At 35.9% G+C, this 22,471-nt stretch overlaps 1 protein-coding gene across 1 annotated transcript in view; it reads left to right on the top strand.

The window, feature by feature from the left end:
• CHIC2 (cysteine rich hydrophobic domain 2) overlaps nt 1-20,931 on the top strand; it is a 31,691-nt gene extending 10,760 nt beyond the window's left edge. The window contains exons 4-6 of the mRNA XM_013172818.3: nt 10,588-10,644; nt 10,811-10,870; nt 13,807-20,931. Coding sequence (XP_013028272.2) covers nt 10,588-10,644; nt 10,811-10,870; nt 13,807-13,857 — 168 coding nt within the window. The 3' untranslated portion in view covers nt 13,858-20,931. The remainder of the gene's footprint in view (nt 1-10,587; nt 10,645-10,810; nt 10,871-13,806) is intronic.
• The last annotated feature ends 1,540 nt before the right edge of the window (nt 20,932-22,471 follow it).

Raw genomic sequence — 22,471 nt, 5'->3', positions numbered from 1 at the left:
CTCAGGCTTAAGATTTTAATAAATGAAATATCAGTTTCAACTATAAAATTGCTTATTTTAATACAGAGGGGTAATTTTTCACAGACTGACCAACTAAGAAATGTATCTTTTCATAAGGCTGAATCAAGTCTGCCATACTCTTAAATTTGTGTTACTCTTTTCAGGTCTTCTCTTCTTCAGAGAAACACCTTTTTTTAAGGTTCACATAGACAAAATGAGTACTACAGTTTCACAGTTTCTAAAATTTGAATAATTATCTTAATTTCTATCTGGTATGTTTACTACTTTTATTAACTCTTTAAATTCAAATGTAGGAATGCTATCACAAACGTAAATGACTTTTGAAAGTACACACTTTCAATGATTGTCCATATAATGAGAATCTGTTTATTGTGTGGTGAAAAATACGTTATGAGTTTTGTCTCCTTAATTCAGCAGCTGCTTCAAAATATAAATTTATTAAATCACAGACATTTGTAAGCTTGACTGTTAATTATATCACTTTAATGCATTTCCATGCAACAAAAGCTTTCCCCTCGCTGTATTTTTCTTCTCATTGCTTTGTTCAATGCTAGTATTGGAAGTCTTTGTATGGTATTCTTTTCTTTTCTTCTTTTGCATTGAGGTATCTGAGAAAAAGCCTGGTACTCCTCACCAGTAGAATAAATGTTTAATTTGATTCAATATCTGACTGCCTCTTTCCTTTTATGTGGTCTTGATTGGATTTAGATGAGTAAAAGCTGCAAGGAAATTACAGGAAATGCGGTCCCTCATTTGCAGATCTAGATTGTCAATGATCTTCAGCAGTTATACTCAGATTGTACCATCCTTTCTGGGACAAGTTCCAGATTGTACAAATGGACATTAAGTCTTTAAGTTTTTGTTCTTTAAATAAAAAGAGTGACATAGTGAATTATAATTCAAAAAGCACTACAGGCTGAGATGCCCATTTGAAGCCACTATTCCAAATGAATTGACACTCATTTTCAGTATTAACTAAGTGCTGTAGTTCCTGATGTGTAAATGTGATAAATAATTTCAACAGAAGCAGTAACAATGAAAGCTATGATAGAATGCTAGCTTTTAAGAAATCTGGAGGTACTGCAATTCTACATGTAAATTACATGTTTTGGAAGGTGCATAGGAAGTCTCTTAAAACGAGTAGAATGAGATATTTAAGGGTGATCTGAACTAATACTTTCAAGAACTACTTGTTTATTTGTGAATTCACACAAAGCTGATGAATACTGCTTAAACCCCATTATTAATTGTCACTTACATAGCAGTTTACATCTTCAAAGTGCTGTATAAACATAAGCTAATTACAACTTCCAAAGCGTTGATTAAATTAAATATGCGGTGGAGGAGCTAGAATGAATTTGTGGTTGATAGTGATGTTAAAGCACATTAGCTCAGTTTATTGCAGCTATGAAAACATTTAACTGATTTTCAAAACTGAAGAAAAATTTTCTGTTCTGCCTTTCTGCCAGGGACTTGGCAGTAGAAATGCTCTGATATGATAATACTTCTCCAAACAGCTCTGTGTGACAATTACATAAAACTGAAGGGGCTTTTTTTTTTTTAATTTCTCTGTTCTGAAATCTTACATTGTAATTGAATTTGGAAGCATTTGAAACAAAACAAAACAAAAACAACCCACATTTTATTTATCCTAACTTGAAAACATGCAAAGTCTATATTGGGTCTAATCAGCTTCGTAAAACTTCTTAAAGGAGAGTCTGTATGTATCAAATATACATTCTTGTCCATTGTCTTCAAATTATGTTCACAAGTTTTTAAAATCATCTCATTTCTAGTATTGGTTATGAAATGAAAATGGTAAAAAAAAATCTGTTCTTCAGTATTACTCTAGTCAAAAGAGTCACTAAATCCTCCTCTTACTGAACTTAAAGGAGCAAAGCGTTTGCAGAACGTAATAAATGTAAAATCATCACATGTATAGCTCTATGATTTTTTTTCTGCCTCTGTTTTTCAGAGGTTTAATTTACCTCAGAACACCCCATAAAGGGTTTTCATGTGTTTTCCTGAAGGGTGGAATAGTGAGTTGGTGGGTAACAAGGTGTGGGAGCAAATAGTTCTGCTATGTCTTTTAATTTGCAAACTTATTTGGAGGGTAGGACAATAAGCTTGGCATGAGGAATACTTACAAGTATATGTAAGTCACAAATTATTAGTTTTTTTCTTTATAGGTCAAATATAAATACATATATATTTCAAAAATAAGTATTCTGAAGTTAAATTTGTAATTTCCTGGGTTCTTAATTATAAGTTTCATGTTAATTGTAAATGTAGCATATATCTTTAGTTTCCAGAGTGTATATTCTAAATGCTATTTAAAATCTAATAAATGAGATCTCTTAGCATTTTAATATTTATAAAAATAATGCTTTCCATGCTACAGAGCCTTTTCTATTATGATAGCTAAGGTATATAGAGGGAGCCATATATCGTGGTGTATTTTGGTTCTAGTATTGCTTTTTGTGTCGTCTGACATGTTTCTGAACAAACAATAATGAACTGGCTGAAATTCACGTAGTGAAGGCAGATCATTCTTATCATGCTTTTTCAGAATAACTAGCTGATTGTCAAACCTGGGAATCGGGTTAGGAAGGGCCATTTGTAGGGTTCTGTCCTCATCAACTTGTAGATGATGCCAAATAAGGGAGCATAAACAGACACTCAAGGGAAGAATTAAAATCCATAATGATCTGAAATTCGTATGTTAAACTAAGTAGGAAGCATTTCATTGAACTTCAGACTGTGGTACTGAAAATAAGAAACTAGAAATGGTCTGCTGGCTAAGTATGAGGTAGTGACACTTCTGTCGCTGTTCTGCATTTCTTCAAAATGGCCTTGCACTGGGTTATGTTCTCTTTTTCACTTTACTGAAGCAAACTAGGATAGAATGATATTCTCTGCATAAATGGAGCACTCCTAGTAACTCAAACACTGCATATAAAAAAATGTAACTTTTTATTCCAAATGAGAGTGAACAAAACATGAGTAAATAGTTCAAGAGACAAGGTTGCTAAGGAAAGCATTGGGAGGGTGAGGGAGGCAGTTCTTCTACAGAAGAAGAGACTTCAGAAGACCGTAAGTTTTCTACTGTACCAAATGTACGTGGAAAGTTACTAGTTACTGTTCATTTTGTTCCCCATAAAAATAATTTTTGAAATTTGGAACAAATCTGCTGACATTTGGAACAGCAATGATGATAGTGATGGATTTTTTTTAGAGTAGACAGATTCATTTTTTCCAATTTGGTTAATGAGTTATGGGATCAGCATGCCTGGGATTCTTGTGGTTAGGCCCTAGACAGGCAGGACACTACAAGCAGTTCCTTTCAGAGGGGGTCATCCTCTTCAGCATGCACACTAGTAAAGTGCTGGATTTTGCAGGGCTTTCTAAAGTTAGTTCACTACCTTGTGCTGCCTTTCATGTAGCTTCTCTTCCATTCTTGGCCCCTGCCCTTAGATATTCCTAACAGCAGGAATCAAATGCTTCCTATTAATAAATGAAACCTGGGATTGTTCCTGGGAATTACAACCTTATAATTTGCACTCTGCGGAAGGTCCATGGCAAGTGTTGGTCCTGTACTGTATGTATAACAATTCCTAGGCATTATCAGAATGTTGCAGGCACTGTGGGTGGTTTGGAAGTCAGGAAAACTTTATAATAAAGATGTAAGCTCTTCCCTGCCAGCTGGTTTCAAGTGAATGGGAATATTTCTGGGCACAGTTACATTTTCTAATACAGACGTAACCTGAGTTTCTTTAGTTTTTCTACCTACATTGGCCTTGAACTATATTCCATAGCATTCTACTAGATACTCTGGAAAAAAATGACAGCAATCCAAACTAACATCTTTGTAACTTTAAAGATGGGGATGGAGGCAGAATTTTCATCTGCGTTCAGTTTACAACTTCCCACAGTAGACTATACCAGGTGAGTTTCTTGGTAGACATACAGTTCTTTTTTTCATTTCTGCTATGGTCTGCTCAATCTTCCATGTTCATTTTCTGTGGCCCTTTGTAAGAATGTCCTCCAGCAGGAGGTGAACACCTTTCATTGTCATGCCCAGTTGTTCCCTTATAATGACAGATTTAGAGCTGGAATTTCATCCTAAAACAAAAGAGTTAATAATCTTCATTTATCAATTGAAGTTCAGGTTAACAACATTAGTTAAGATCTTGATGCCTGAGAGATCAAGCTGACATATATCTGCCCATGAAAAGTGTTTTTCTACAACCCAGGCCATCTCAAGGGAAGTATGCTAACTTTGTGAAGGTCAAGACCATTTCCACTACAAGGCTTCTCCGTGGCAGGGAGTGTCCAGAACAGTTGGCTCTAGTTACTGTCATTTTATGACAAGATAGTTAGCTATACTTGTTTGGTGACCTAACTCTTATGACATAACTAAAATATCTATTGGCCTTAGCATCTTGAGTCTTTTGGATTGTCTGTATTTGAGAGGAAATTTATATAAGACTCCATCAGTCAACTTTTAGGAGCTTTCCTTGACAATTTCCCTCTCTACCATGTTTCTTCTGCAGACCAAATTGTGGGTGCTAATGGAGCTTTAGAAGCAGTTCATTGCACTGCTGTTGATGTGAGCTGACTTGGTAACTGCTCATTCTGTGCCATGAATTTAGATAATGTTCATTCAGTAACCATCAGTACATTGTACCAAAAAATCCATCAGTACATTACAAAAGCAATGGCACCAATGGACCAATGATGCATTGTAATAATGAGATGTATGTTCGCTATTGGTCTTCTGGATAATAGACAGATTCTATGTACATTCTTCTTTCTCTACATCTTTCATGATTTAGTGCTTTCTTAAACAGTCTTAGAGTTTGGAAATCAAGGTAATCAGAGTCTCTGAGGAATATGTATTAGCTTTTTGGCTTAGCTTTTCAAAACAATTACATGTAATAACGTCAAATAACACTGCTTGTCCTCTTTATACCAGCAGACAATCACAGGATGGTTTAGGTTGGAATTAAAGACCACCTATTTCCAACCCCCTGGCCACAGTCAGGAATGCCTCCTACTAGACCAGGTTGCCCAAAGCCCCACCCAACCTGGCCTTGAACACCTCCAGGGATGGGGCATCCACAGCTTCTCTGGGCAACCTGTTCCAGCGCCTCACCACATTCATAGTGAAGAATTTCTTCCCTGTATCTAATATAAATTTACTCTCTTTTAGCTTAAAACTTTTTTAGCTTACCCCTTGTCCTATTGCTACGCTCCAGGTTAAAGAGTTCCTCCCCATCTTTTCTGTAGACCTCTTTAAGCACAGGAAGGCTGCTGTTAGGTCTCCCTGGAGCCTTCTCTTTTCTTCACTAAATAACTCCAATGTGGTACAAGAGGCCCCTTCAGAAAGATGTTGATCTGATTTTATTAATTAAACTTTGAATTTGTCTGTCCATTAGGTACCTGCTCAGGGTTGAGAACAGCAACCATACAAATTATGTTAGCGTGTGGATCACGTTCGGATTTGGGACGATATCCTCAGGGCTGTCTTTTAGAAGGGGAAGTTCCCCAAGGTCAAAGTGATGTCTCCAGTTGCTTCTGCTCCAGAATTCTGGTGCATATATTTCTTTGCCTCATCAGGAAGTTTGATCGTTGGGCTCACTTTCTGCTCAGAATCATCTGTAAGATGAGATGTAGCACTACTAATACTCTTGGGCAAGGCAGTTATTTTAAGATCCTATGAAAAGCACGAGATTGCTACGTTTATTTTCAGATACTCTTCAATCTGTGTAATATGGGTTTCACTCACATTCTCGCATCGGTGCTGCAGTGGCTTCTGATATGAGCACACTGAAGCTAGTCTTTAGTAAGATGTGTCCTAGCTACTAATAGGAAAGATGGTGCAAGATACACCTGTGTGGTCTAACAAGACCCCTTTTCAAACAACTGTATGTGCTGAAGCAGGTATTTCAGGATGGCAGGATCTGAAATCAGCTCATGTTTCATCTGCATCCTCTTTGCCCTTCACAAATAGAGAATTCCCCAGTAAGACGGGAAACTTACCAAGAAACTTACCAATTTACAGTTCCTGAAGAGTTTGTGCATGATGTAGTCTCAGCACAGATAAAGATGCCTGTAGTTCAGTTACGTATGTTTTGATTACAACATTGACATTTTTGACATGCCACCAAAGTAGGACTTTAAATTATTTAGACCTCTTTCATAGTTCACACAGTACAAACTCTACAGAAAGCATATTTTAGTGCTAGGAGCAACCAGCTGTGTAGCAGCACTATCTACGGTATCAGGACTTTTTTTCATCTAAGCTGTGCCTACAGTTATGTTCAGAGTTTTCTAACACAAATATGGTTCATCGATACTTGATATTGCATCAGTGTCAACTATATACCCACACTTTTGATCCAAGTGCATTTTTTCAAACTCAATGAAAGAATTAAATCTCTGAAAGCATTTTATTACGAGAGAGGTGATTTGAAGGATGTTCTGGCTTGTTGAAAGTGAGAATACGGTTGTGTGTCTTCGTTGTCTTCTAACCTTATCGTTCGTTGTTAGGAGTGATAACTAGATTGCTTGGGTATTAATTCTGTAGACCAGTCTGTCTTTGCTTGCAGAATAAACAGAGATTCCTGCTTCCATCCTTTTTTCCTTTGAGTGAAAGGTGATGGTATAGTTCAGAGTTCTGACAGGATCCTCAGCTTTTCTTACATGGGGTACAATACAACTTTAGGCTGTATGACAATTAGCAGAAATCTCCTTAAATTGATATCGTTTTATTTTGAAATTTGAGCATGAAATGTATTTTTTCAAGGTGGTATTCAAAATTAGTAATACTTCATTGTGGTAAAGTTTTTATAAAATAATTTGAAAACTTCCATGTATGGTTCATTGGACTACTGTAGTACTACATTTGCATAATTCCGGAGGTTTTTCAGATGTGAGTCAAAGATCAAATACACATAGAGATTTTTCTGTTGTTCCCAGACAAGTATGAATAAAATTGATAGCGATGAATGGTCTTGTTACTTTACATGTTGTTTCCCCACTTAAATAAGGCAAAGGAGGTACTCAAATTAGCACCATTTTGGGTGTCGTGTAGGACCTTTTGTTTAATATTGTCCAGTCGCTCGCTGATTTACGGCAGGAGTTTAGGGAGCTTTGGCTCCTTCACTAGTACCGTTCGGTGCAGCGTGTGCGTTCCAGGTCAGGCACCGCAGGAAGGGGCCTTGTGGCTGCACAACCTCCCAGTCCAGATCACAACTGCATCTGGAACTGCAACCTAACTTCTCTAGACACTACAAAGACATAAGAGAAAGATCTTGCAGTTGATAATACAGGTAACACTTTATTTGTTACTGCCTTATTTCTCCATTAAAACTTCTTAGTTTTCCTAGTGTATTTTGTCTTTAAGGGCAAAACTTTTTTTAATTGCGAGCAACAGGAATTGGTAAACATGTATTTTGAGTTGGGCTTTTTTGGTAGTCCAGTTTTTCAAGAAGAGGCTGTCATACACGAACATCTCAAAAGAATCAGACATTTTACAGAAATCATTCATTAAAGATTGCATCTAGAAGAGGCCTATTTCACAAAATCATGTAGGTAACATTAAGTACTTATCTGCTTTTTTACAGAGTATGTTACAAAGCATACTTTCTTATCATTAGTATGCTAAAAAGTATACTTGAATTGCAGTTTCAGCTTTGTTCAAATATTGGTGTGAGTTTTTTAAGAAAAAAAAATGTAAAAGCTGGTTAGTATTAAATCTTCCTAATAAGCAAGTCTCTCTTCCACTTAATTTGTGCTTTTGTTGTGGCTAACAAATAATTTGCTGTATAGGTTTTTCTGTATGCCATTGATAGAATATATAAGCTTGTCATCCTAGTGTGCTGGAAATGCTACACTCAGATCAAGTGTTCCTTTCTGGTTTTGTATATCCTCACCTGCTCCTCACTGTAAATCATTGAGATGTCAAGAGCAGTGATTAATTAAGCTGCACGTGCAAGTGCTTTTTTTCACCTGTCAAGTAGGAAGAAAACTTACTATAGTGAATTGTGGGATGCTGTTTAATTCATTTCTTTTTATTCTGAACTCTGAGGTTTGCAGAAATATTTTTCAGTCCTATTTTCATTAACACTTTAGTTTATGGATAATATGGCCCGAATTTATGGCCGAATATCCCAAGTTACACTACAGGAGGGGGGTTGGACGTAAGGTTTTGGGCATGTAAATAATCGTGGCCGCAAGGCTGCCTGTGTTTTTATCTAATGCTAGTCAAATGACTTTAAACTGGCTTCTTTAAATAAACCAATTAATACTGCATAACTATCTATCAATTTCTTATTTATGTGTATGTATTGTAATATATGTGTAATTTTATTGGAATTTGAAAAGCTTAGATGTTTTTCACACTCCTTTGGGCAAACAATGAAATTAAGTTGTATAGTGATCTTAATCTATTATTAAAAGGTCCTGGAAAGGAAGATTACAAGGTAGATTCAGGTTTTGAATCGGTTTTGCCATTGGTTTAGCAGCGGGTGGGCAGGCAGATGCCTGCTCAGAGTAGAACCTATTGCCATTTTTCACCATTGATAGAGTAGCCTTTCAGAGTCAATGAGCTCTGTCAATGTGAGCTTGTCAAGGCTACAACTTCATAGACCTGAGAGGCGGTTTGAGAGGTCAGCCCTTTTCAGGTTTGCTGTGATGCAAATGAACTTTAATGCTTAAACAACTATTGGAATTTTTATGTCTGCTCCTTGTTCTTTTTTCTTCACAAAGTCATTGACGAGACATTCAGTGCTTTTTAAATTGGAAGTTGCATTGTGCTAAAGACCTAGTACAGATTTACGGAGGGCTGAAAGCAGTTAGATCATGTTCTTTTCATGGTGCGATTAGAATCAAATCGATTTCCCTACAGCCTTCAGCATTCAGATGGCAATTTTAACAAAGCTTGGGGGCTAGACAAGGGACAAAACGACTGAACTGAATGTTAATTACACTCTGCAGCCTTATTTTCTTTTGATTTGGAGCTGACTGGCAACTAAATTAACAAAAGTGTGACCATAACTGCTGCCCTATTTTCATTTAAAAGGAGAGCAGACTCTAAAAGGCTATCTTTACAAAGAAACAAGTGAGGTCTGCTGATTATTGTTAAAGGGCACTGTCTTTAAAAACATAATAATAACAATAACCCTCAAAATACTCAATTCCGAACTGAAGTGATAAATTAGTCATTGGCACATCCACCTCTGGATAATTCCTTGACTTATGCTTTTTAAAATACAGCGTAATAAAAATTCAGCATAGTGATTATTTATAGATAGCCATGATCTAATTTTTAATCATGTGACCGCAGTGCATGCTTAGATGCGTTTCCCCACAACTACTGCAATATTGCACCGGAGGCTAACTGGAGTTTTAAAAGCAAAATGTTAGTATTTGATGGGAAAGGAATAATTTGTTGTCCAATTTTTATTTCGTTCAGATGTCCTTGTTTGCTGGGCTGGCATTTAGTTTGATTTGTTAAGGTTCATTTACAGTACTTGTATTTTGTAGTAATAACAGCAAGATGCTTTCTCATCCCTTCCCCTCACCCCTCTGTGCCTTGTAAGGAAGCTGCAGCTGCACAAAGTTGTATTTGATCCTTGTCATTGCTCCGTCCTTTTGCACCTGCAGCTCTGTCGGTCTCATCTTAACACCTGGCACCATGAATTATCCTCTATTTATTCATAGTCAGTAGCAAATCCCATTTAGAGCTAAGCAGTATATATTCTGGCAGTCAAATGACCATAAATGTCAGAATGTATTTCTCAAATGTAAATATAACTGAATAACTATATTCAAAATGCTGTGAAACTTTACAGCACAGAAAGTCTTTTAATGCTGGCGTGTGTAGTCTTAAAGCTGTGAAGGAACAGATTTCAGAATCCTCTATCTGAAGTGTCAAATGTGGTAAAGACAGGCAGTAAAACTTGGCTTGAGGCTCCTAAATACAGGGTTTGCTCTTTATACAAATCCTAGATTTTGTAAGTTAAATTTGTGCAAGTTACCATAACTTTCTGCGATTGGTTATTTGCTCTCCAGAATCTGGATATAAATGTAACTTTTTTTTTTTCTTTTCTCAAATAGAGTATTGCATATCTGTACTTGACGTAGGGCATTCAAAATGCTGGTTGTAACGTTTGTCGGTTCAAATACCAACCTTGTAAGAAGCAGTGTATTGAGACCACGGGTGCTAGGGAGCAGCGTTCCTGCATTGATACTTGGATCACTTTAAAGTTTCTGTAATAGGTTTTGAACCCGTAGCTGCTATACAAACATACATGGGAAAAGTTTTTGTTCCAAAACGGTTAGATTTTTCTACACTGTTTTGAAGATAGTTATTTGGGTGTCATGAAAAGTTATTTTCTGCGCTGGTTACTGTTTAATACCAGGGAAGTTTTGATAGTACTACAGACCACCCTGTACTCAGTCACTGTCCTGTACCTCTCTCCTTTTCACACAAAAGCAGCTGCAAAACAAAGTTTTTCTAAAACCACTCAAGAGTAAAATTCTTTCTCATTTGTCTTCCAGACACGAAGATCGATTGAGAAGTTATTAGAATGGGAAAACAATAGGTTATACCACAAGGTGAGTGCCGCAGGGAGCAGCTTCGTACTGTTGGAGTTTGAATTGCACAGTATGGAAACAGATGCTTTTGTTGAACGAAAAATATGAAAGGTGGACAAATGGGCTAGTCTGTGTGCTGCAATAAAATACAGCTCATTTTTCTTCTTTTTCTTTCCTCCTTGTCTAGCTGTGCTTGCATTGGAGACTAAGCAAAAGGAAATGTGAAACGAATAACATGATGGAATATGTAAGTTAAAGGGCTGTTTTGTGAGTTTCTCTATTAAATGATCATTTATTTTGCTTCTGATCTTATTCTTTTCATGATTATTAATCAGCAAAGGTGTCAGGAGCTTAATCGCCTGAGTGCAAGGATTTTCTACGGTTCACAGATGCATGGTTTCATGTGCAGGACTGATTTATAAAGTTATGAATGACTTGAAAACAAGGCTTCACTGTGTTCTAAAAAATAATAAATTAATTGCCAAGATAAAATAGCTCGAACATGTGCTGATGGAGTGTGAAATTTTAGATGCTGTATAAAGAATAACCACAACTTTGGTTACGCAGCAAGTCAGATATGGCTGTTTTATATGATGCTAATCAAGTCTAAAAGTATGGAAGAAGACCTTTCAACTAAGCTGTTGGAGCTTAAGAAACCTTTAGCCTTTTTAGATTTTAACTGCCCCTTACCTCAACTGTCTTGAAAGTATCTTTATATCAAATTGGTGTCACTAAAATATTTTTAAGTCACTCTAAAATTAAAACTCCAGTCTTTGGCTGAGACCCCATAAGCACTTCATAGAAACATCCAGTGAGAAGTTATACGCAGTTTAAAATGAATGATGTCCAGTGTGGGATTTGAGTTTGTTTAGCTGGCAACCTTCTCGCTCTTTTTTGGTGCTGTTTATGTTTCCATTTTGAAAATCTCTTGGATGTAGACAGAGGGTGCTAAATAGGATGAATTTAAGCTGCTGAAGTGTAAGAAACATTAGAATTTGCAGAATTTTTGCAAACCGTCTAGGAAGTAGGAGACAGGAAGGGTTAACTTTGTAAAAATAAAGACTAATCTTTGAGAAATATCTGCTGTATTAGTTCTAACTTATATGTGATTTTTCATTGTATGAAAAGTTGTCTATTCTTTGAAACAACAAAGGCATCATGCATGTAAAATTGATTTAAAAACTGATTAAGTAGTAGGAAATTATATTAAAATAATCTTTTCCTTTTAGCCTTTCCTTTTTTTTCCTGTTTCTGCATTAGTTCTTAATTCTAGCCTGAAACAAAAAAATATAAAATGCCTTTTTATACAGAATAGCTCTATTCAGCTCACTGAGTAAGTAGACACTTTGTATCACCTTTTCAAAAAAACTTGTTAATTTAGATGTATGATAAGACACTACAAACAGCATAAATCAAACTTTGGAAAGTAGATTTGAACTTCACCTAAATGAAGATTTTTTTATCTCACCGAAAATTGTGTTTTTCTAAAGGAAAATTGTCACATCCAATGTTTTGCAGATTCAAAAAAAAAAAAAGAAAAGCCACGTACAATGCTAGTTTATAAATACTTTGGCTCATTCATTCTGTTAAAGACAATTTAAAATTAGTTGAACTATTTGCATTACTACTGTGTAAGCATGGACGTGCAGCTTTACAGGATAAAGATCTAAGATTTTATTTTCAATTTGTGAAACATCTAATATGCAATCTCTGCATGTATTTAATCAGAATTTTTTTTAATAGATTCCCCTACACCATTTCCTCATTTTCAGCTAACTAATTTGCTAGTCTCTTTAAAACTGCCCTTAACGTTGTAGTCATGATTTAATTTTAATTAATAAACTCTTAGCCTCAATTTTTTCAAAATAAGTGCTTTCAATTAGTCCCCTGTATGCAAAATATGGTTCTGTGTCCACCTGAGGCTCTACATCCACTGCCAGAGATGTTAAATTGTATATAAGGTGGCCTTACTCCCTTGGTAGAAACACAGACTTCCAGTTTTTCTTCTTGCTCCCTTTTTGAAACCTTGCCTGAATATCAGAAGCGCTGGTAGCTGTGAAGCATCCAGTGGTCAATTTGTGTCAGCGATCAATGGATTTTGAGCAGTTTGCATCCCTGCTGAACATCAAGCCACTTCTGAGTATCTCTAAAAATAGACTTATAAACTTGATTTCAGTGTTCGTTATTTCAGAAGTGTTGGCCTCGGAAATAAAATGTTTTTTCTGTTCTCATGTTCAGTATACTATCACAGATAGAAGCATTTATTCTCTAAGCAGCCAAGTTACGTTCTTTTTCAATCAAAAATGTTTCAAATTCTTTCTTAACTTTGCAGAAACTCAAGCTCCCATTATGAGTAAATAAAAAAAAATCCTTAGTTATGCTACCAGATGAAAGTATTATTTTCTTTATTTTTTAATTCTATTTATTAATATTTTTATTAATACACTCATGCTGCTGTTTTGGTAATCTTATGAATGTCTCTCTAAAGAAAGAAAATGTATGATGTGAAAATGTACATGTGAACATTTTCTTTAAGATTTCTATTTAAATATAAACCCAGGATAACTACTTGCATTCTTGAGTTTGTGTCTATGCTAACAAGTCTATGTAGTTCTGCAAAACATAGTTAAAACTTGAACTGGGACCTGAGGCATAATCATTTAGGAACATTAGTCAAGTTTATTGTTAACTACTTACAGATTGACTTGATATGCAGCATTTGCAGTAGTTGATATCCCTTTCTATATGAGTTTTTGAAGTATAAGCTTGATTTTTGAATCCTATATTAAGCAGAATCAAATTTGAAGTAAGGGGAATTGCACATGTAATTGAGAATTAACTTTGCATGCATTTTGCTTTGCGTTTTTTGAATTACTATCTTTATCTCTTTAATAATGTGTTCCTAATCATTTTTGTTAAAGAATACTTATGTAGTAGGTTCTTTCAGTTTGTTTAGATGTGTTCAGTATTAGTAGGCAAACTTTGTCAATTCCATTTGATTCTTTACGAGTTTTGGCTTTCTGTCTGAAAAGAATTCTGTCTAACATTTTTCTACCTGAAGAAGGTATTGTGATTGTCGTTACAACTTGATGTACTTCAAAACAAACAAAGTGAATTATCATTGTGACAAATACGATTGCTGCCATCTCTTAAATAATATATATTTCTTTTCTTTTTATACAGGTCATCCTTATAGAATTTTTACCAAAGACACCGATTTTTCGACCAGATTAGCATATGATTTATTTATAGAGACTTACTCAAGTATGTTGTCTTTCCAATGGTGCCTTGCTTGGTGCTCTCCTGGTGGTGACATAGCATTGGTTCTACAGACTCTTGTGGTGTTTCCATTCTTTTTTGTTTGTTTTTGTTTGTTTGTTTTAATAACAGCATGTTCTAAGTGCATTTGGTCAAACTCTGCAAAGTCATTTCATGCAAATGTTACCTACTACTTAAGTTATTACTTTTCCTACTTCTGTTTGTTAATGTATCCTGATTTTCAGAGTCTTTTATGTGTGCGCGCGCGTGTGTACATATATATATTACTATAAATACACAGCTGAAAATGTTCTACAAGTGAGCAGGTATTTTTTTTAACCCAAAATGACACAACTGATTGATTGTACATCATGTTAAGTCCTTTTAATTATTAGTTTGTGCTGAAGTACCTTCTAAGATCTACCTAAACTTTTGTCAGTGACTAGTCAGTTGTAAATATTTTTATTTCTTTTTGGGTTATTGGCTAGCCTCTTCCAACAAAAGAAGGAGATGATTTTTTTTTTTGAAAATGTGCTTTCTGGAACCCAAATGCCATTGCATTAGTATAAATCTCAGTGCTTTTCATGAAGAAGTCCTGTCAGCTGGTTCTGAAGAAGTTCTAACTTAAATTTAAGAGAAAGAAAAAAAAAAAAAAAAAAGGCAAAATAGAATTATTTTACTCAGACTAGAAAAATCACGGAGAGAATTGCATGTGTCTGATTAGTAGAACTCAAGATCTCAATGATATATTAGTATTGCAGTTTATAATGTAGCTGTTTTAATTCAGGCTAATGCCATGTATCAGCTCTATTCCTACTGTTTACCAGATACAATATATAGGGGTACAGAAGGACTTGTTTTAGTAAAACTTATTATCCAAGAGGACCTTTCAGGGTTGTTTCTTTTTTTTAAAGCCACATAAGCAGAAGAAAGTTACTGAACAAATCTTGAACAGTCCAGTTCCAGATCCAAATGCAGGTGCCATGTATCAAAAGTAATCAAAGCAGAGTACACTGGACAACAGTGTAAATTTAAATGTGTTAGGTAATTAGTTACTGCACCCTTGCTTCTGCTCATTCTGTGCTTTTGGTTTACAAAGCTTACTTTCTGCACAAGTATAAAGACTTTTTTTTTAACTGGATATATGATGTATGCTTGGGTCAGGCCGGTTGTATTTTATTTCTTCTGCTTGTATCTTAATTGTACATATCTTCACACATAGCTCTTTTTTAAATTGCTACTCAATCATATTTTAAAGTTTGCTTTATGTATCTAAAATTACTGTACATGAACATTTATGTAAGCTATGAATATCTTCCTTGTACAGTTGTGGTAGCAAGCAATAATGTGAATATATGAAAAACAGATATACTCTGCTTAATATTTGTATGAATGAAAAGTTGATACCACTACAAGAATAATTTTCTCTTTTTAATCTTTTAAACACAAGTTTTATTTCAAGGTAATATATTACAGGTACCTTGATGCTGTGAACTATTTTTCTATGTCTTCAAAATATTTATTCTCTGTAAAATATTCTCTAGTGAGTATTATATGTTTGATAGTGGGAGTGGTCTAGAAAGTTTTAAGTTTTCTTAAATCCAAGCTGTCTGTATCTGCTCCCAAAAAACATCCTTTGCTCAGCTTTTGTTTGTGGATTCCTGCTGTTTACTTCGAAAATAGCTCAACTATGCTTTTCAACAAGCCTACAAGTGTGTTTCTTTGACCTGACTGAATATGATTTTTAATTAACAAATATGTGTCTTGTGCGCTGCCTTGGCCTACTGGGGCCCACAATGGTTTCTCTCCAAAGTAACTAGTTACAATTTTTTAAAAATTAATTTCTGCCTGTTCTCTAGTACAAATCTGGGTCTGCAGCACTCCTTTACACAGTATTAGTTATAATCTTGGACCAATTTCAGCCTGTGAAGGAGGACAGAAGCCTAAAGTTGGCAGCTGAGGTTCTGGAGGTTGGAGGTGCAGGAGAGACGTTGGAACTGAACAGAAATAGTAGCTGGTGACCAGAAATATATATTGATCTCTTCAAGTCTCAGTTTTCGATAAAATGAATATTGAATATACTACACCTAGACTTTATTATCAAAATTCTCAGTTGGCTGCATAGATAGGTTTGTTTCATGGATGCAGTTTTTTACTGGCAGCTCTTTACTGCAGAGTGATAGGTTGGGTATGGCTTATGAGATGCTCATAGCAGCAATGAGTTCAGCGTTAGCTAATGACCTTAATTTACTACCCAGTCTTCTCATACTACATTCTGTGACACCATGACTACCTTGCCAGCAGCACCCAAACCTGCTTATTTTAAAGTTAATTTGAGTGTGATGTGTGCTGAAACCAATGCAATGAATAAAGTGTAGCTTAAAGATTTACAAAGAGCATCTTGTTAGCAAAACTTCTAAATAAGCACTAATGCTATGTAAGAACTCTTCTACTATAAGTGTATCTGTTGTTATGTACTTGGTTAGCAGGCATTTCTGTATTTTCATTATGACTTACTCTCTGAGAATTCTATTGTAGGGGTCCAAAGTAGGGCTTTGAACAAATAAAAGCCTAAATCCCATAGTAAGGCAGACAGACAAATTGCCACTTAAAGCATTTCTGATACTTTATTAAAACAATGTCTCTGACTTAAAATATTACCAGGAGACTTGAGAAAGTGAATTTATATTTAGATGAGTTTTGCTCAGAAGTGTTATTCTCCTGCTGAGGTAGTACTAGGTAGTCTAGTAAGAATGCTATAAAACATTTTAACAGAATTCCTTTCAATTCAGTACTTATAACAATAGAAATTGATCATAGCAAAAATTTAATAAAACATCTATTTAGTGCCTGCAGCAGTCAACAGGATTTATTCCTTTGAGGTTGTTTCTAAAATATTTAAATCTTGTTATTTTGTGTGCCAGTAAGAAGATACTACTTTTCTTGTCCAACTGGCAAAGGATGAAGTTGCAACAGTTTGAGCAGGCCAGAAGGTACAGTAGGACTTCTAAGACATAGACTGATCTTTGCTGAAGTAATTATTACATTAGTCTAATCTGTTTATCTTCTAGTAATTTAGCAGTTCCTATAAATAATCTTATCTATTTCCAATTTCCTTGAATAGTGAGAGAGAGCCACTTGATATTAATCATTTCACAAATGATCATTGCTAATTATTTCACCTTTAGCCTGAAAAACTAATGGTAGAGGCATCAATGACTCCCTGTGAAAGCTAATAATTGTTTGTAGATATAGTGGCCTCCAACCGGTCAATAAAGATCTCTTGCTTTCTGTAATATAATCAAGATAGATTATTCTCTTAGTGATAGCTAGAAATAAGTTGTGAAGGAGAAAGGTTTCCCTTCTGACCCTCTATGAAGAATTCTGTAGAGCTTATCCATTGTTAAATAGCTATGACGTGAAGTTTATACTGGGATTAGCAAATTTCACCAGAAATTAAAATGCTTGTAAAGATAGATTATGTTTTGTAATAGCTCGGTAAGTCATTTTAGTAAACTACATTTGTAAATCCAAAAATGTCTGTGGCAAATCCAAAATCTCCCATGATACTGAAAGCCAAGTAGAGTACATTGTAAAAAAAATTTTTACAATACTTAGACTTAAATTAAAATCTGTAAATTTGTTTCTTAATCTATACTTACCTTTTTTGTAAATCTCAAGAGCTTAAAAGTTATATGCTTGCTTAAGTCAGTTTTTATTTTTCTAAAAGTCATTTTATCTAGCTCTGAAGGCTGTAGAGGAGAGCTTTAAAATGCAATCTGTAAATGTTCAGAAGCTAGAAGGCAAAGAAAAAGATCTTGTCTTTATTCCCTCCTCCCAGCCTCCACCCCAAAGTCTTAATTTTAAATCAGCCCCCTTGTTTTGGGAGCCCCAGCTTGTTTTTCGAGCAGCTGGCAATAATGCAAATTGTCCACCAAAAAAAAATCCACAAAAAACAGCATTTGAATTCTGAACAATTTAAAGAGATCACTTTAGCTGAAGAGGCAAAAGACTTGTTAAGCAAAGGAAATCCCTTGTTCTTTTAAGTTCTCTAAGCACTGCTGTTGAGTAATTAAAAGAAGGATCATGATGACCCCACATTAGGTCAAAATCCAGATGATTTTATGTAAAGGAAATGCTCAATTAGAGAGGTCTCAGAGCTCCAAATGTCCTGGATTCACAGTAGTGACTTATTAAAGAAGGGTAAGAGGCACTGGGTAGTGTTGTATCCGTGACTAAAATAATTTGTGTTGCTCTTCAGCTACTTTGCTTACAAAAAGAAAGCATTTTAGGAATAAGATCTGCATTCATCACCACTAATTTGCTGTAATTTCTGTGCTGCTTCTCCCTAAAGCCACATTGCATTTCCATCACAAACAGCCAAGTGTAATGATGGTTATAATGCCTTTAATAGCCATATGGTAGGTAGAAATATTAACTTCTCAGGGACTAATAGGAAATATGAAAATGGAGTTAATGACCTGAATGCCTATCTGCATGAAGGCGTACTTTGCAAACGGCACCCTAGGAAACTTCTGATTGTAATATGCATGACCATTACGAATGTTACCAATATACAGCTATGAGAGCTCTCTCTACCTTGTATTATTAGGCTGCTGAATGTCTAGCTATGTTGGATAAAGATAAATGATGTTTTTTTTTCTCCCCAATTTGGATAGAGTGATTATTTCTAACGGTGCTAGCTTCTTCGTTCCTGTGTTTGTTCTTTGTATAAAGTTCTCTCTGCTGGTTGGATGAATCGGGATACTGGTAATAAGAAAACTGTATCATTCTTAGGGAAGTAGAAAAGTTTCAAGGGGAGAAGTACTCAAGAAGCAAACGCTTTCACTGCAGAAAACGTCCTGCATTTATTCTTCATTAGTTACAGACATCCATTCTGGTTATTTTGTTGGTAACGCTGTTCTGCAGTTCATTATTTTTTTTTTTTTAAACTGAATCTTATTGCACACTGATGTTTCGGTCAGCAGGATTAAATTAGAGAATATTTTTGCAAATTTAAAAAAGGGATTCCTTGCATGAAACTGTTTCTTTACACTGCGCTGGTGTGTGTATCTCTGCCACATGACATTTGGATAATACATCTATTAACTAAATGTTATTGTTTTTATGGTAGATACCTTTTAAAAAATCTTCTGGTTCATTTAGCTCATTAATATTTCATTAAGACTTATTTTCTTGACAAAGATTCATAAAGGCTTGACTCTTGAGAATACAACAGCCTGTTAGGAAAGATTTAGTGGGATGAAATGTAGAAATTAGGAGAAGTAACACCCAAAAGACTGAACTCAAGTGTTAGGTTTGAAATTCTCTGAGTGTGATGGAAAATGGTTTTGAAACATATGAAATGGTATTGAATAATGAAAGTTAAGTAAAGGGTAGTGATCCATTTTGGTAATTATCTAAACTGTCTTCATTTCTATTGCATTTTTATTATAACAAACGTGTTGTTAATTTCTTTTGGTTATGCCCTAATTGATAGACTTCTGCTATTACGCAGATATGGAGGTAAGCATCCTTAACTCAGCATCTTTTAGTTTAAAATATCCAGACCAAAAAGGAATTGCTGATGAGAGCTGTTCAGTGAGTACAGACCAGTCTTTTCCTAGGCTGGAGCCTGTAATGCATGGCTAATTGTTTCCAAAGAAAATTCTTGACTTCCCCAGACAGCTCCTGTCATATGAGAGTATATCTGAGGGCCGGGAGTAGGATCCAGTTAGGATAATTTAAGTTCAGGTAAGTAAAATAGACTTCTGTAGTTAGTTTTAACTTTCATGGAGAAGGGAACCATTGACAAATGCTCACTTTTGGAGGGCAGATAGTAGATCTTATGATGTTTATTGAAGCACACTTTTTTTTCCTCGTTTACAACTTTATCATTAAAAGTTATTTTGCCTCATGTTGAAAATTAGACTTCATAATTAGCTGAAGATACCTTTTTTCCCTTACAGCGTTTTAGGTTTGTGAATCCAAATTTTTAAAAATCATGTTTAGAAAAAAAAAAAAAAAGATATTCTGATGCAATATAAGTGATATTTTTAGTGGCTGTGTGTTTAAACTGATTCATTTTATCAACATGCATCTTGCTCTTCAACTCTGAATGTTTTTCTCTGTTCTGTGCTTGCAGCAGGCTTTCTAACTTGTTAGGATATGCAGTGTACATATTTGTTAGTATTGCCAATGAGCAGTTGGGTTCAGTGAGGTAACAAGGAATACAGAGTAGTTAGAGATTTGAAAGTGTAACTTGATTCTTGCTTCAGTAGAAAACTGAATATGGCAGTGAGAATACGAAACTAATTCCAAACATAAAAAGGAACCATAAACGACAAAAACAGTGCCTAAATGTTGTGTACTAAACCAACCCTATGTAATTGCTTTAAAAGTTTGCAGAGAACTGCGTAGGACTGTATGTGCTTAGGAAAAACGTGTTAGACATACAAAGCAGTAACAGAAAATAAGTCACTTAAGGGACGTTATCTTTCAAGATGGCAGACTTTAAAAAAACAATGTTTTGTATCTATGCTAAAAATCCATTTCAAGCAGAAAATGCATAAGCAATAATTTAACATGGAACTGGATATCAAAAAAAAAAAGCTGCTATTTATATAGACTTGATGGGAATTATGCCTACTGAGGATTCCTTCTAATAAAGAGGTTAGAAAGATAGAGTTGCTGTGATTTCCACTATTGTAACATTCCTCTTCAAACATTTTAAGTCTGGGTGAGAGTCTGAAAGCTTAGAGGCCAGTACTGTGTTCACAGGGCTTTGGAGAGAGAAGATAGAAAGAAAAGGACTTCTTTTTTTTTTTTTTTTTAAGGCTGCACAGTTGTAAATACGCATATTTAAGACTATTTAACCATGTCTGCTAAATTACTGAAGTTAATCTATTGTTGAATTATAGAATATTATTTAATACATCAGCATTGTTTTTCCTGACCTGACCCAAAATTGGAATGGACTCCAATATAATTTTTTAAAGTGTTTCTTAAGTTGTATGTATTACAAACTAATAAAATATTTGTTAACCTGTCTACTAAGCCTTACTGTTTTTCGCCTATGCAGTATTTGGGGGGAAAATACCCCAGATGGGGGATGAAAAACCCCAGAAACTTCTGTCTTGTAATACAGTTCTCTTCTAATTAGTTCTCTTCTAATTTCCAGTCAATGTTTGTCTGATTTAGAAGAAAAAAAAAGGGGGGGGGGGGGGGGGGAAGGAGCGGAATGGTTGGGGGTAATTTAGGTGACTATAGGAGCAGAGTTACTAGACTTAGAGGATTGACTACCTCAAGTGTTTCAAACTAGTTTTTTAAGTCTGCATTTGTAGTTCTTCAAGCTTTTAAAGTCCTAATGCCAGTAGGATTTATTATCTATATATTATGGTTGGGTAATAATGTTGAAGTTGTTTGTACACATTTTTTTTTTAATATACTGGTGCTGTCAATATAATATATACTAACCAACTCGTTAAGGTAGATTCTATTTATTCCCGGAGGAATCATTCCCATCCATGTATTCAGGTATTTGTATGATGGTCAGATACGAACTGCAAGTTAACCCGAAACTTCTGAGCAAAACTTGTCCTGCGCTCTCTGGGGCTCCAAAAACAGTGTCAATTTTAACAAGCCAGCTTCTTTTTCCTGTACGTGGAAGATTTTACAGCTCTTTGGCTCCTCAAGCATAGAAATCTTTTACAGAGTGCCTGTGAGCGATACCTGTGTGTCTGCGTGTATGTATTTTGTGCGTGCACACATGCAAGACGTGCATGCACGCGGGGAGGGGTGCTGCTCCTCGGGGCTGTGAAGCGTTCCGGCTGTTGTAATTTGGGCTTGCAAAGCGGTATGATACAATGTTGCTGAGCAGAAAAGCGCACGATAGATTTAATGTAGCCAATTGTGTACTTTTGAAAAAAAGAGTAACTGTTCAGTGTGAGTTAATTTTGGATTTTTTCAGCATCTCTCTTTTAGGCTTTGTGCTGCATTCTTCTAGACAAATGCGTATTCCATGTGGGCCACTGTTCTGCTAAATGCTCTCAGTTCTCCTTTTGCAATCAAGATTATGTTGCTAAGGAGATTTTGCTTTTATTGGTGCCATTGATTTGTGTTAATACGTTTTGAATACCTCTCGGTATTCTTCCGTAGACAAGGCCAAAAGAAAAACTTCCCTGAGTTTCCCGATTTACATTACAAATGGAGCGGTGGTGTAATGAAGCCGATATAAAGTGGGCAGTTGAAAGGGAACTAAAGAAGGGCACTCAAGTGAGAAATGAAGAAATGTGCCGAGAGCGGTCTGCGGGCCGCCTTCGGCCCAGCTGCAGGAGCTGGCTCAGGCCGGCGGCCGGGGCCGCGGGGAGAGCCCGCGCCTCCGTCCCGCAGACCACCCACTCGCTGCGGATGGCTCCCCGGATTACCCCGACGCTTCCGACCACGACGGGGCCGCCGGTGGCCACAAAGCCCGAGCCCCCCAGCCCCGACCCACCGATGGGGCCCCGACCCACTGATGGGGCCCTGGCCTGTTGTAAACGCAGCAGGCCCCATCTCCTGCTCCTCTTCGCAGCCGCCTTCGATGAAAATG

Source organism: Anser cygnoides, chromosome 4 (assembly GCF_040182565.1).
Source record: "Anser cygnoides isolate HZ-2024a breed goose chromosome 4, Taihu_goose_T2T_genome, whole genome shotgun sequence".
Lineage (NCBI taxonomy): Eukaryota > Metazoa > Chordata > Aves > Anseriformes > Anatidae > Anser > Anser cygnoides.
This window is presented reverse-complemented; position numbering and strand designations above follow the sequence as displayed.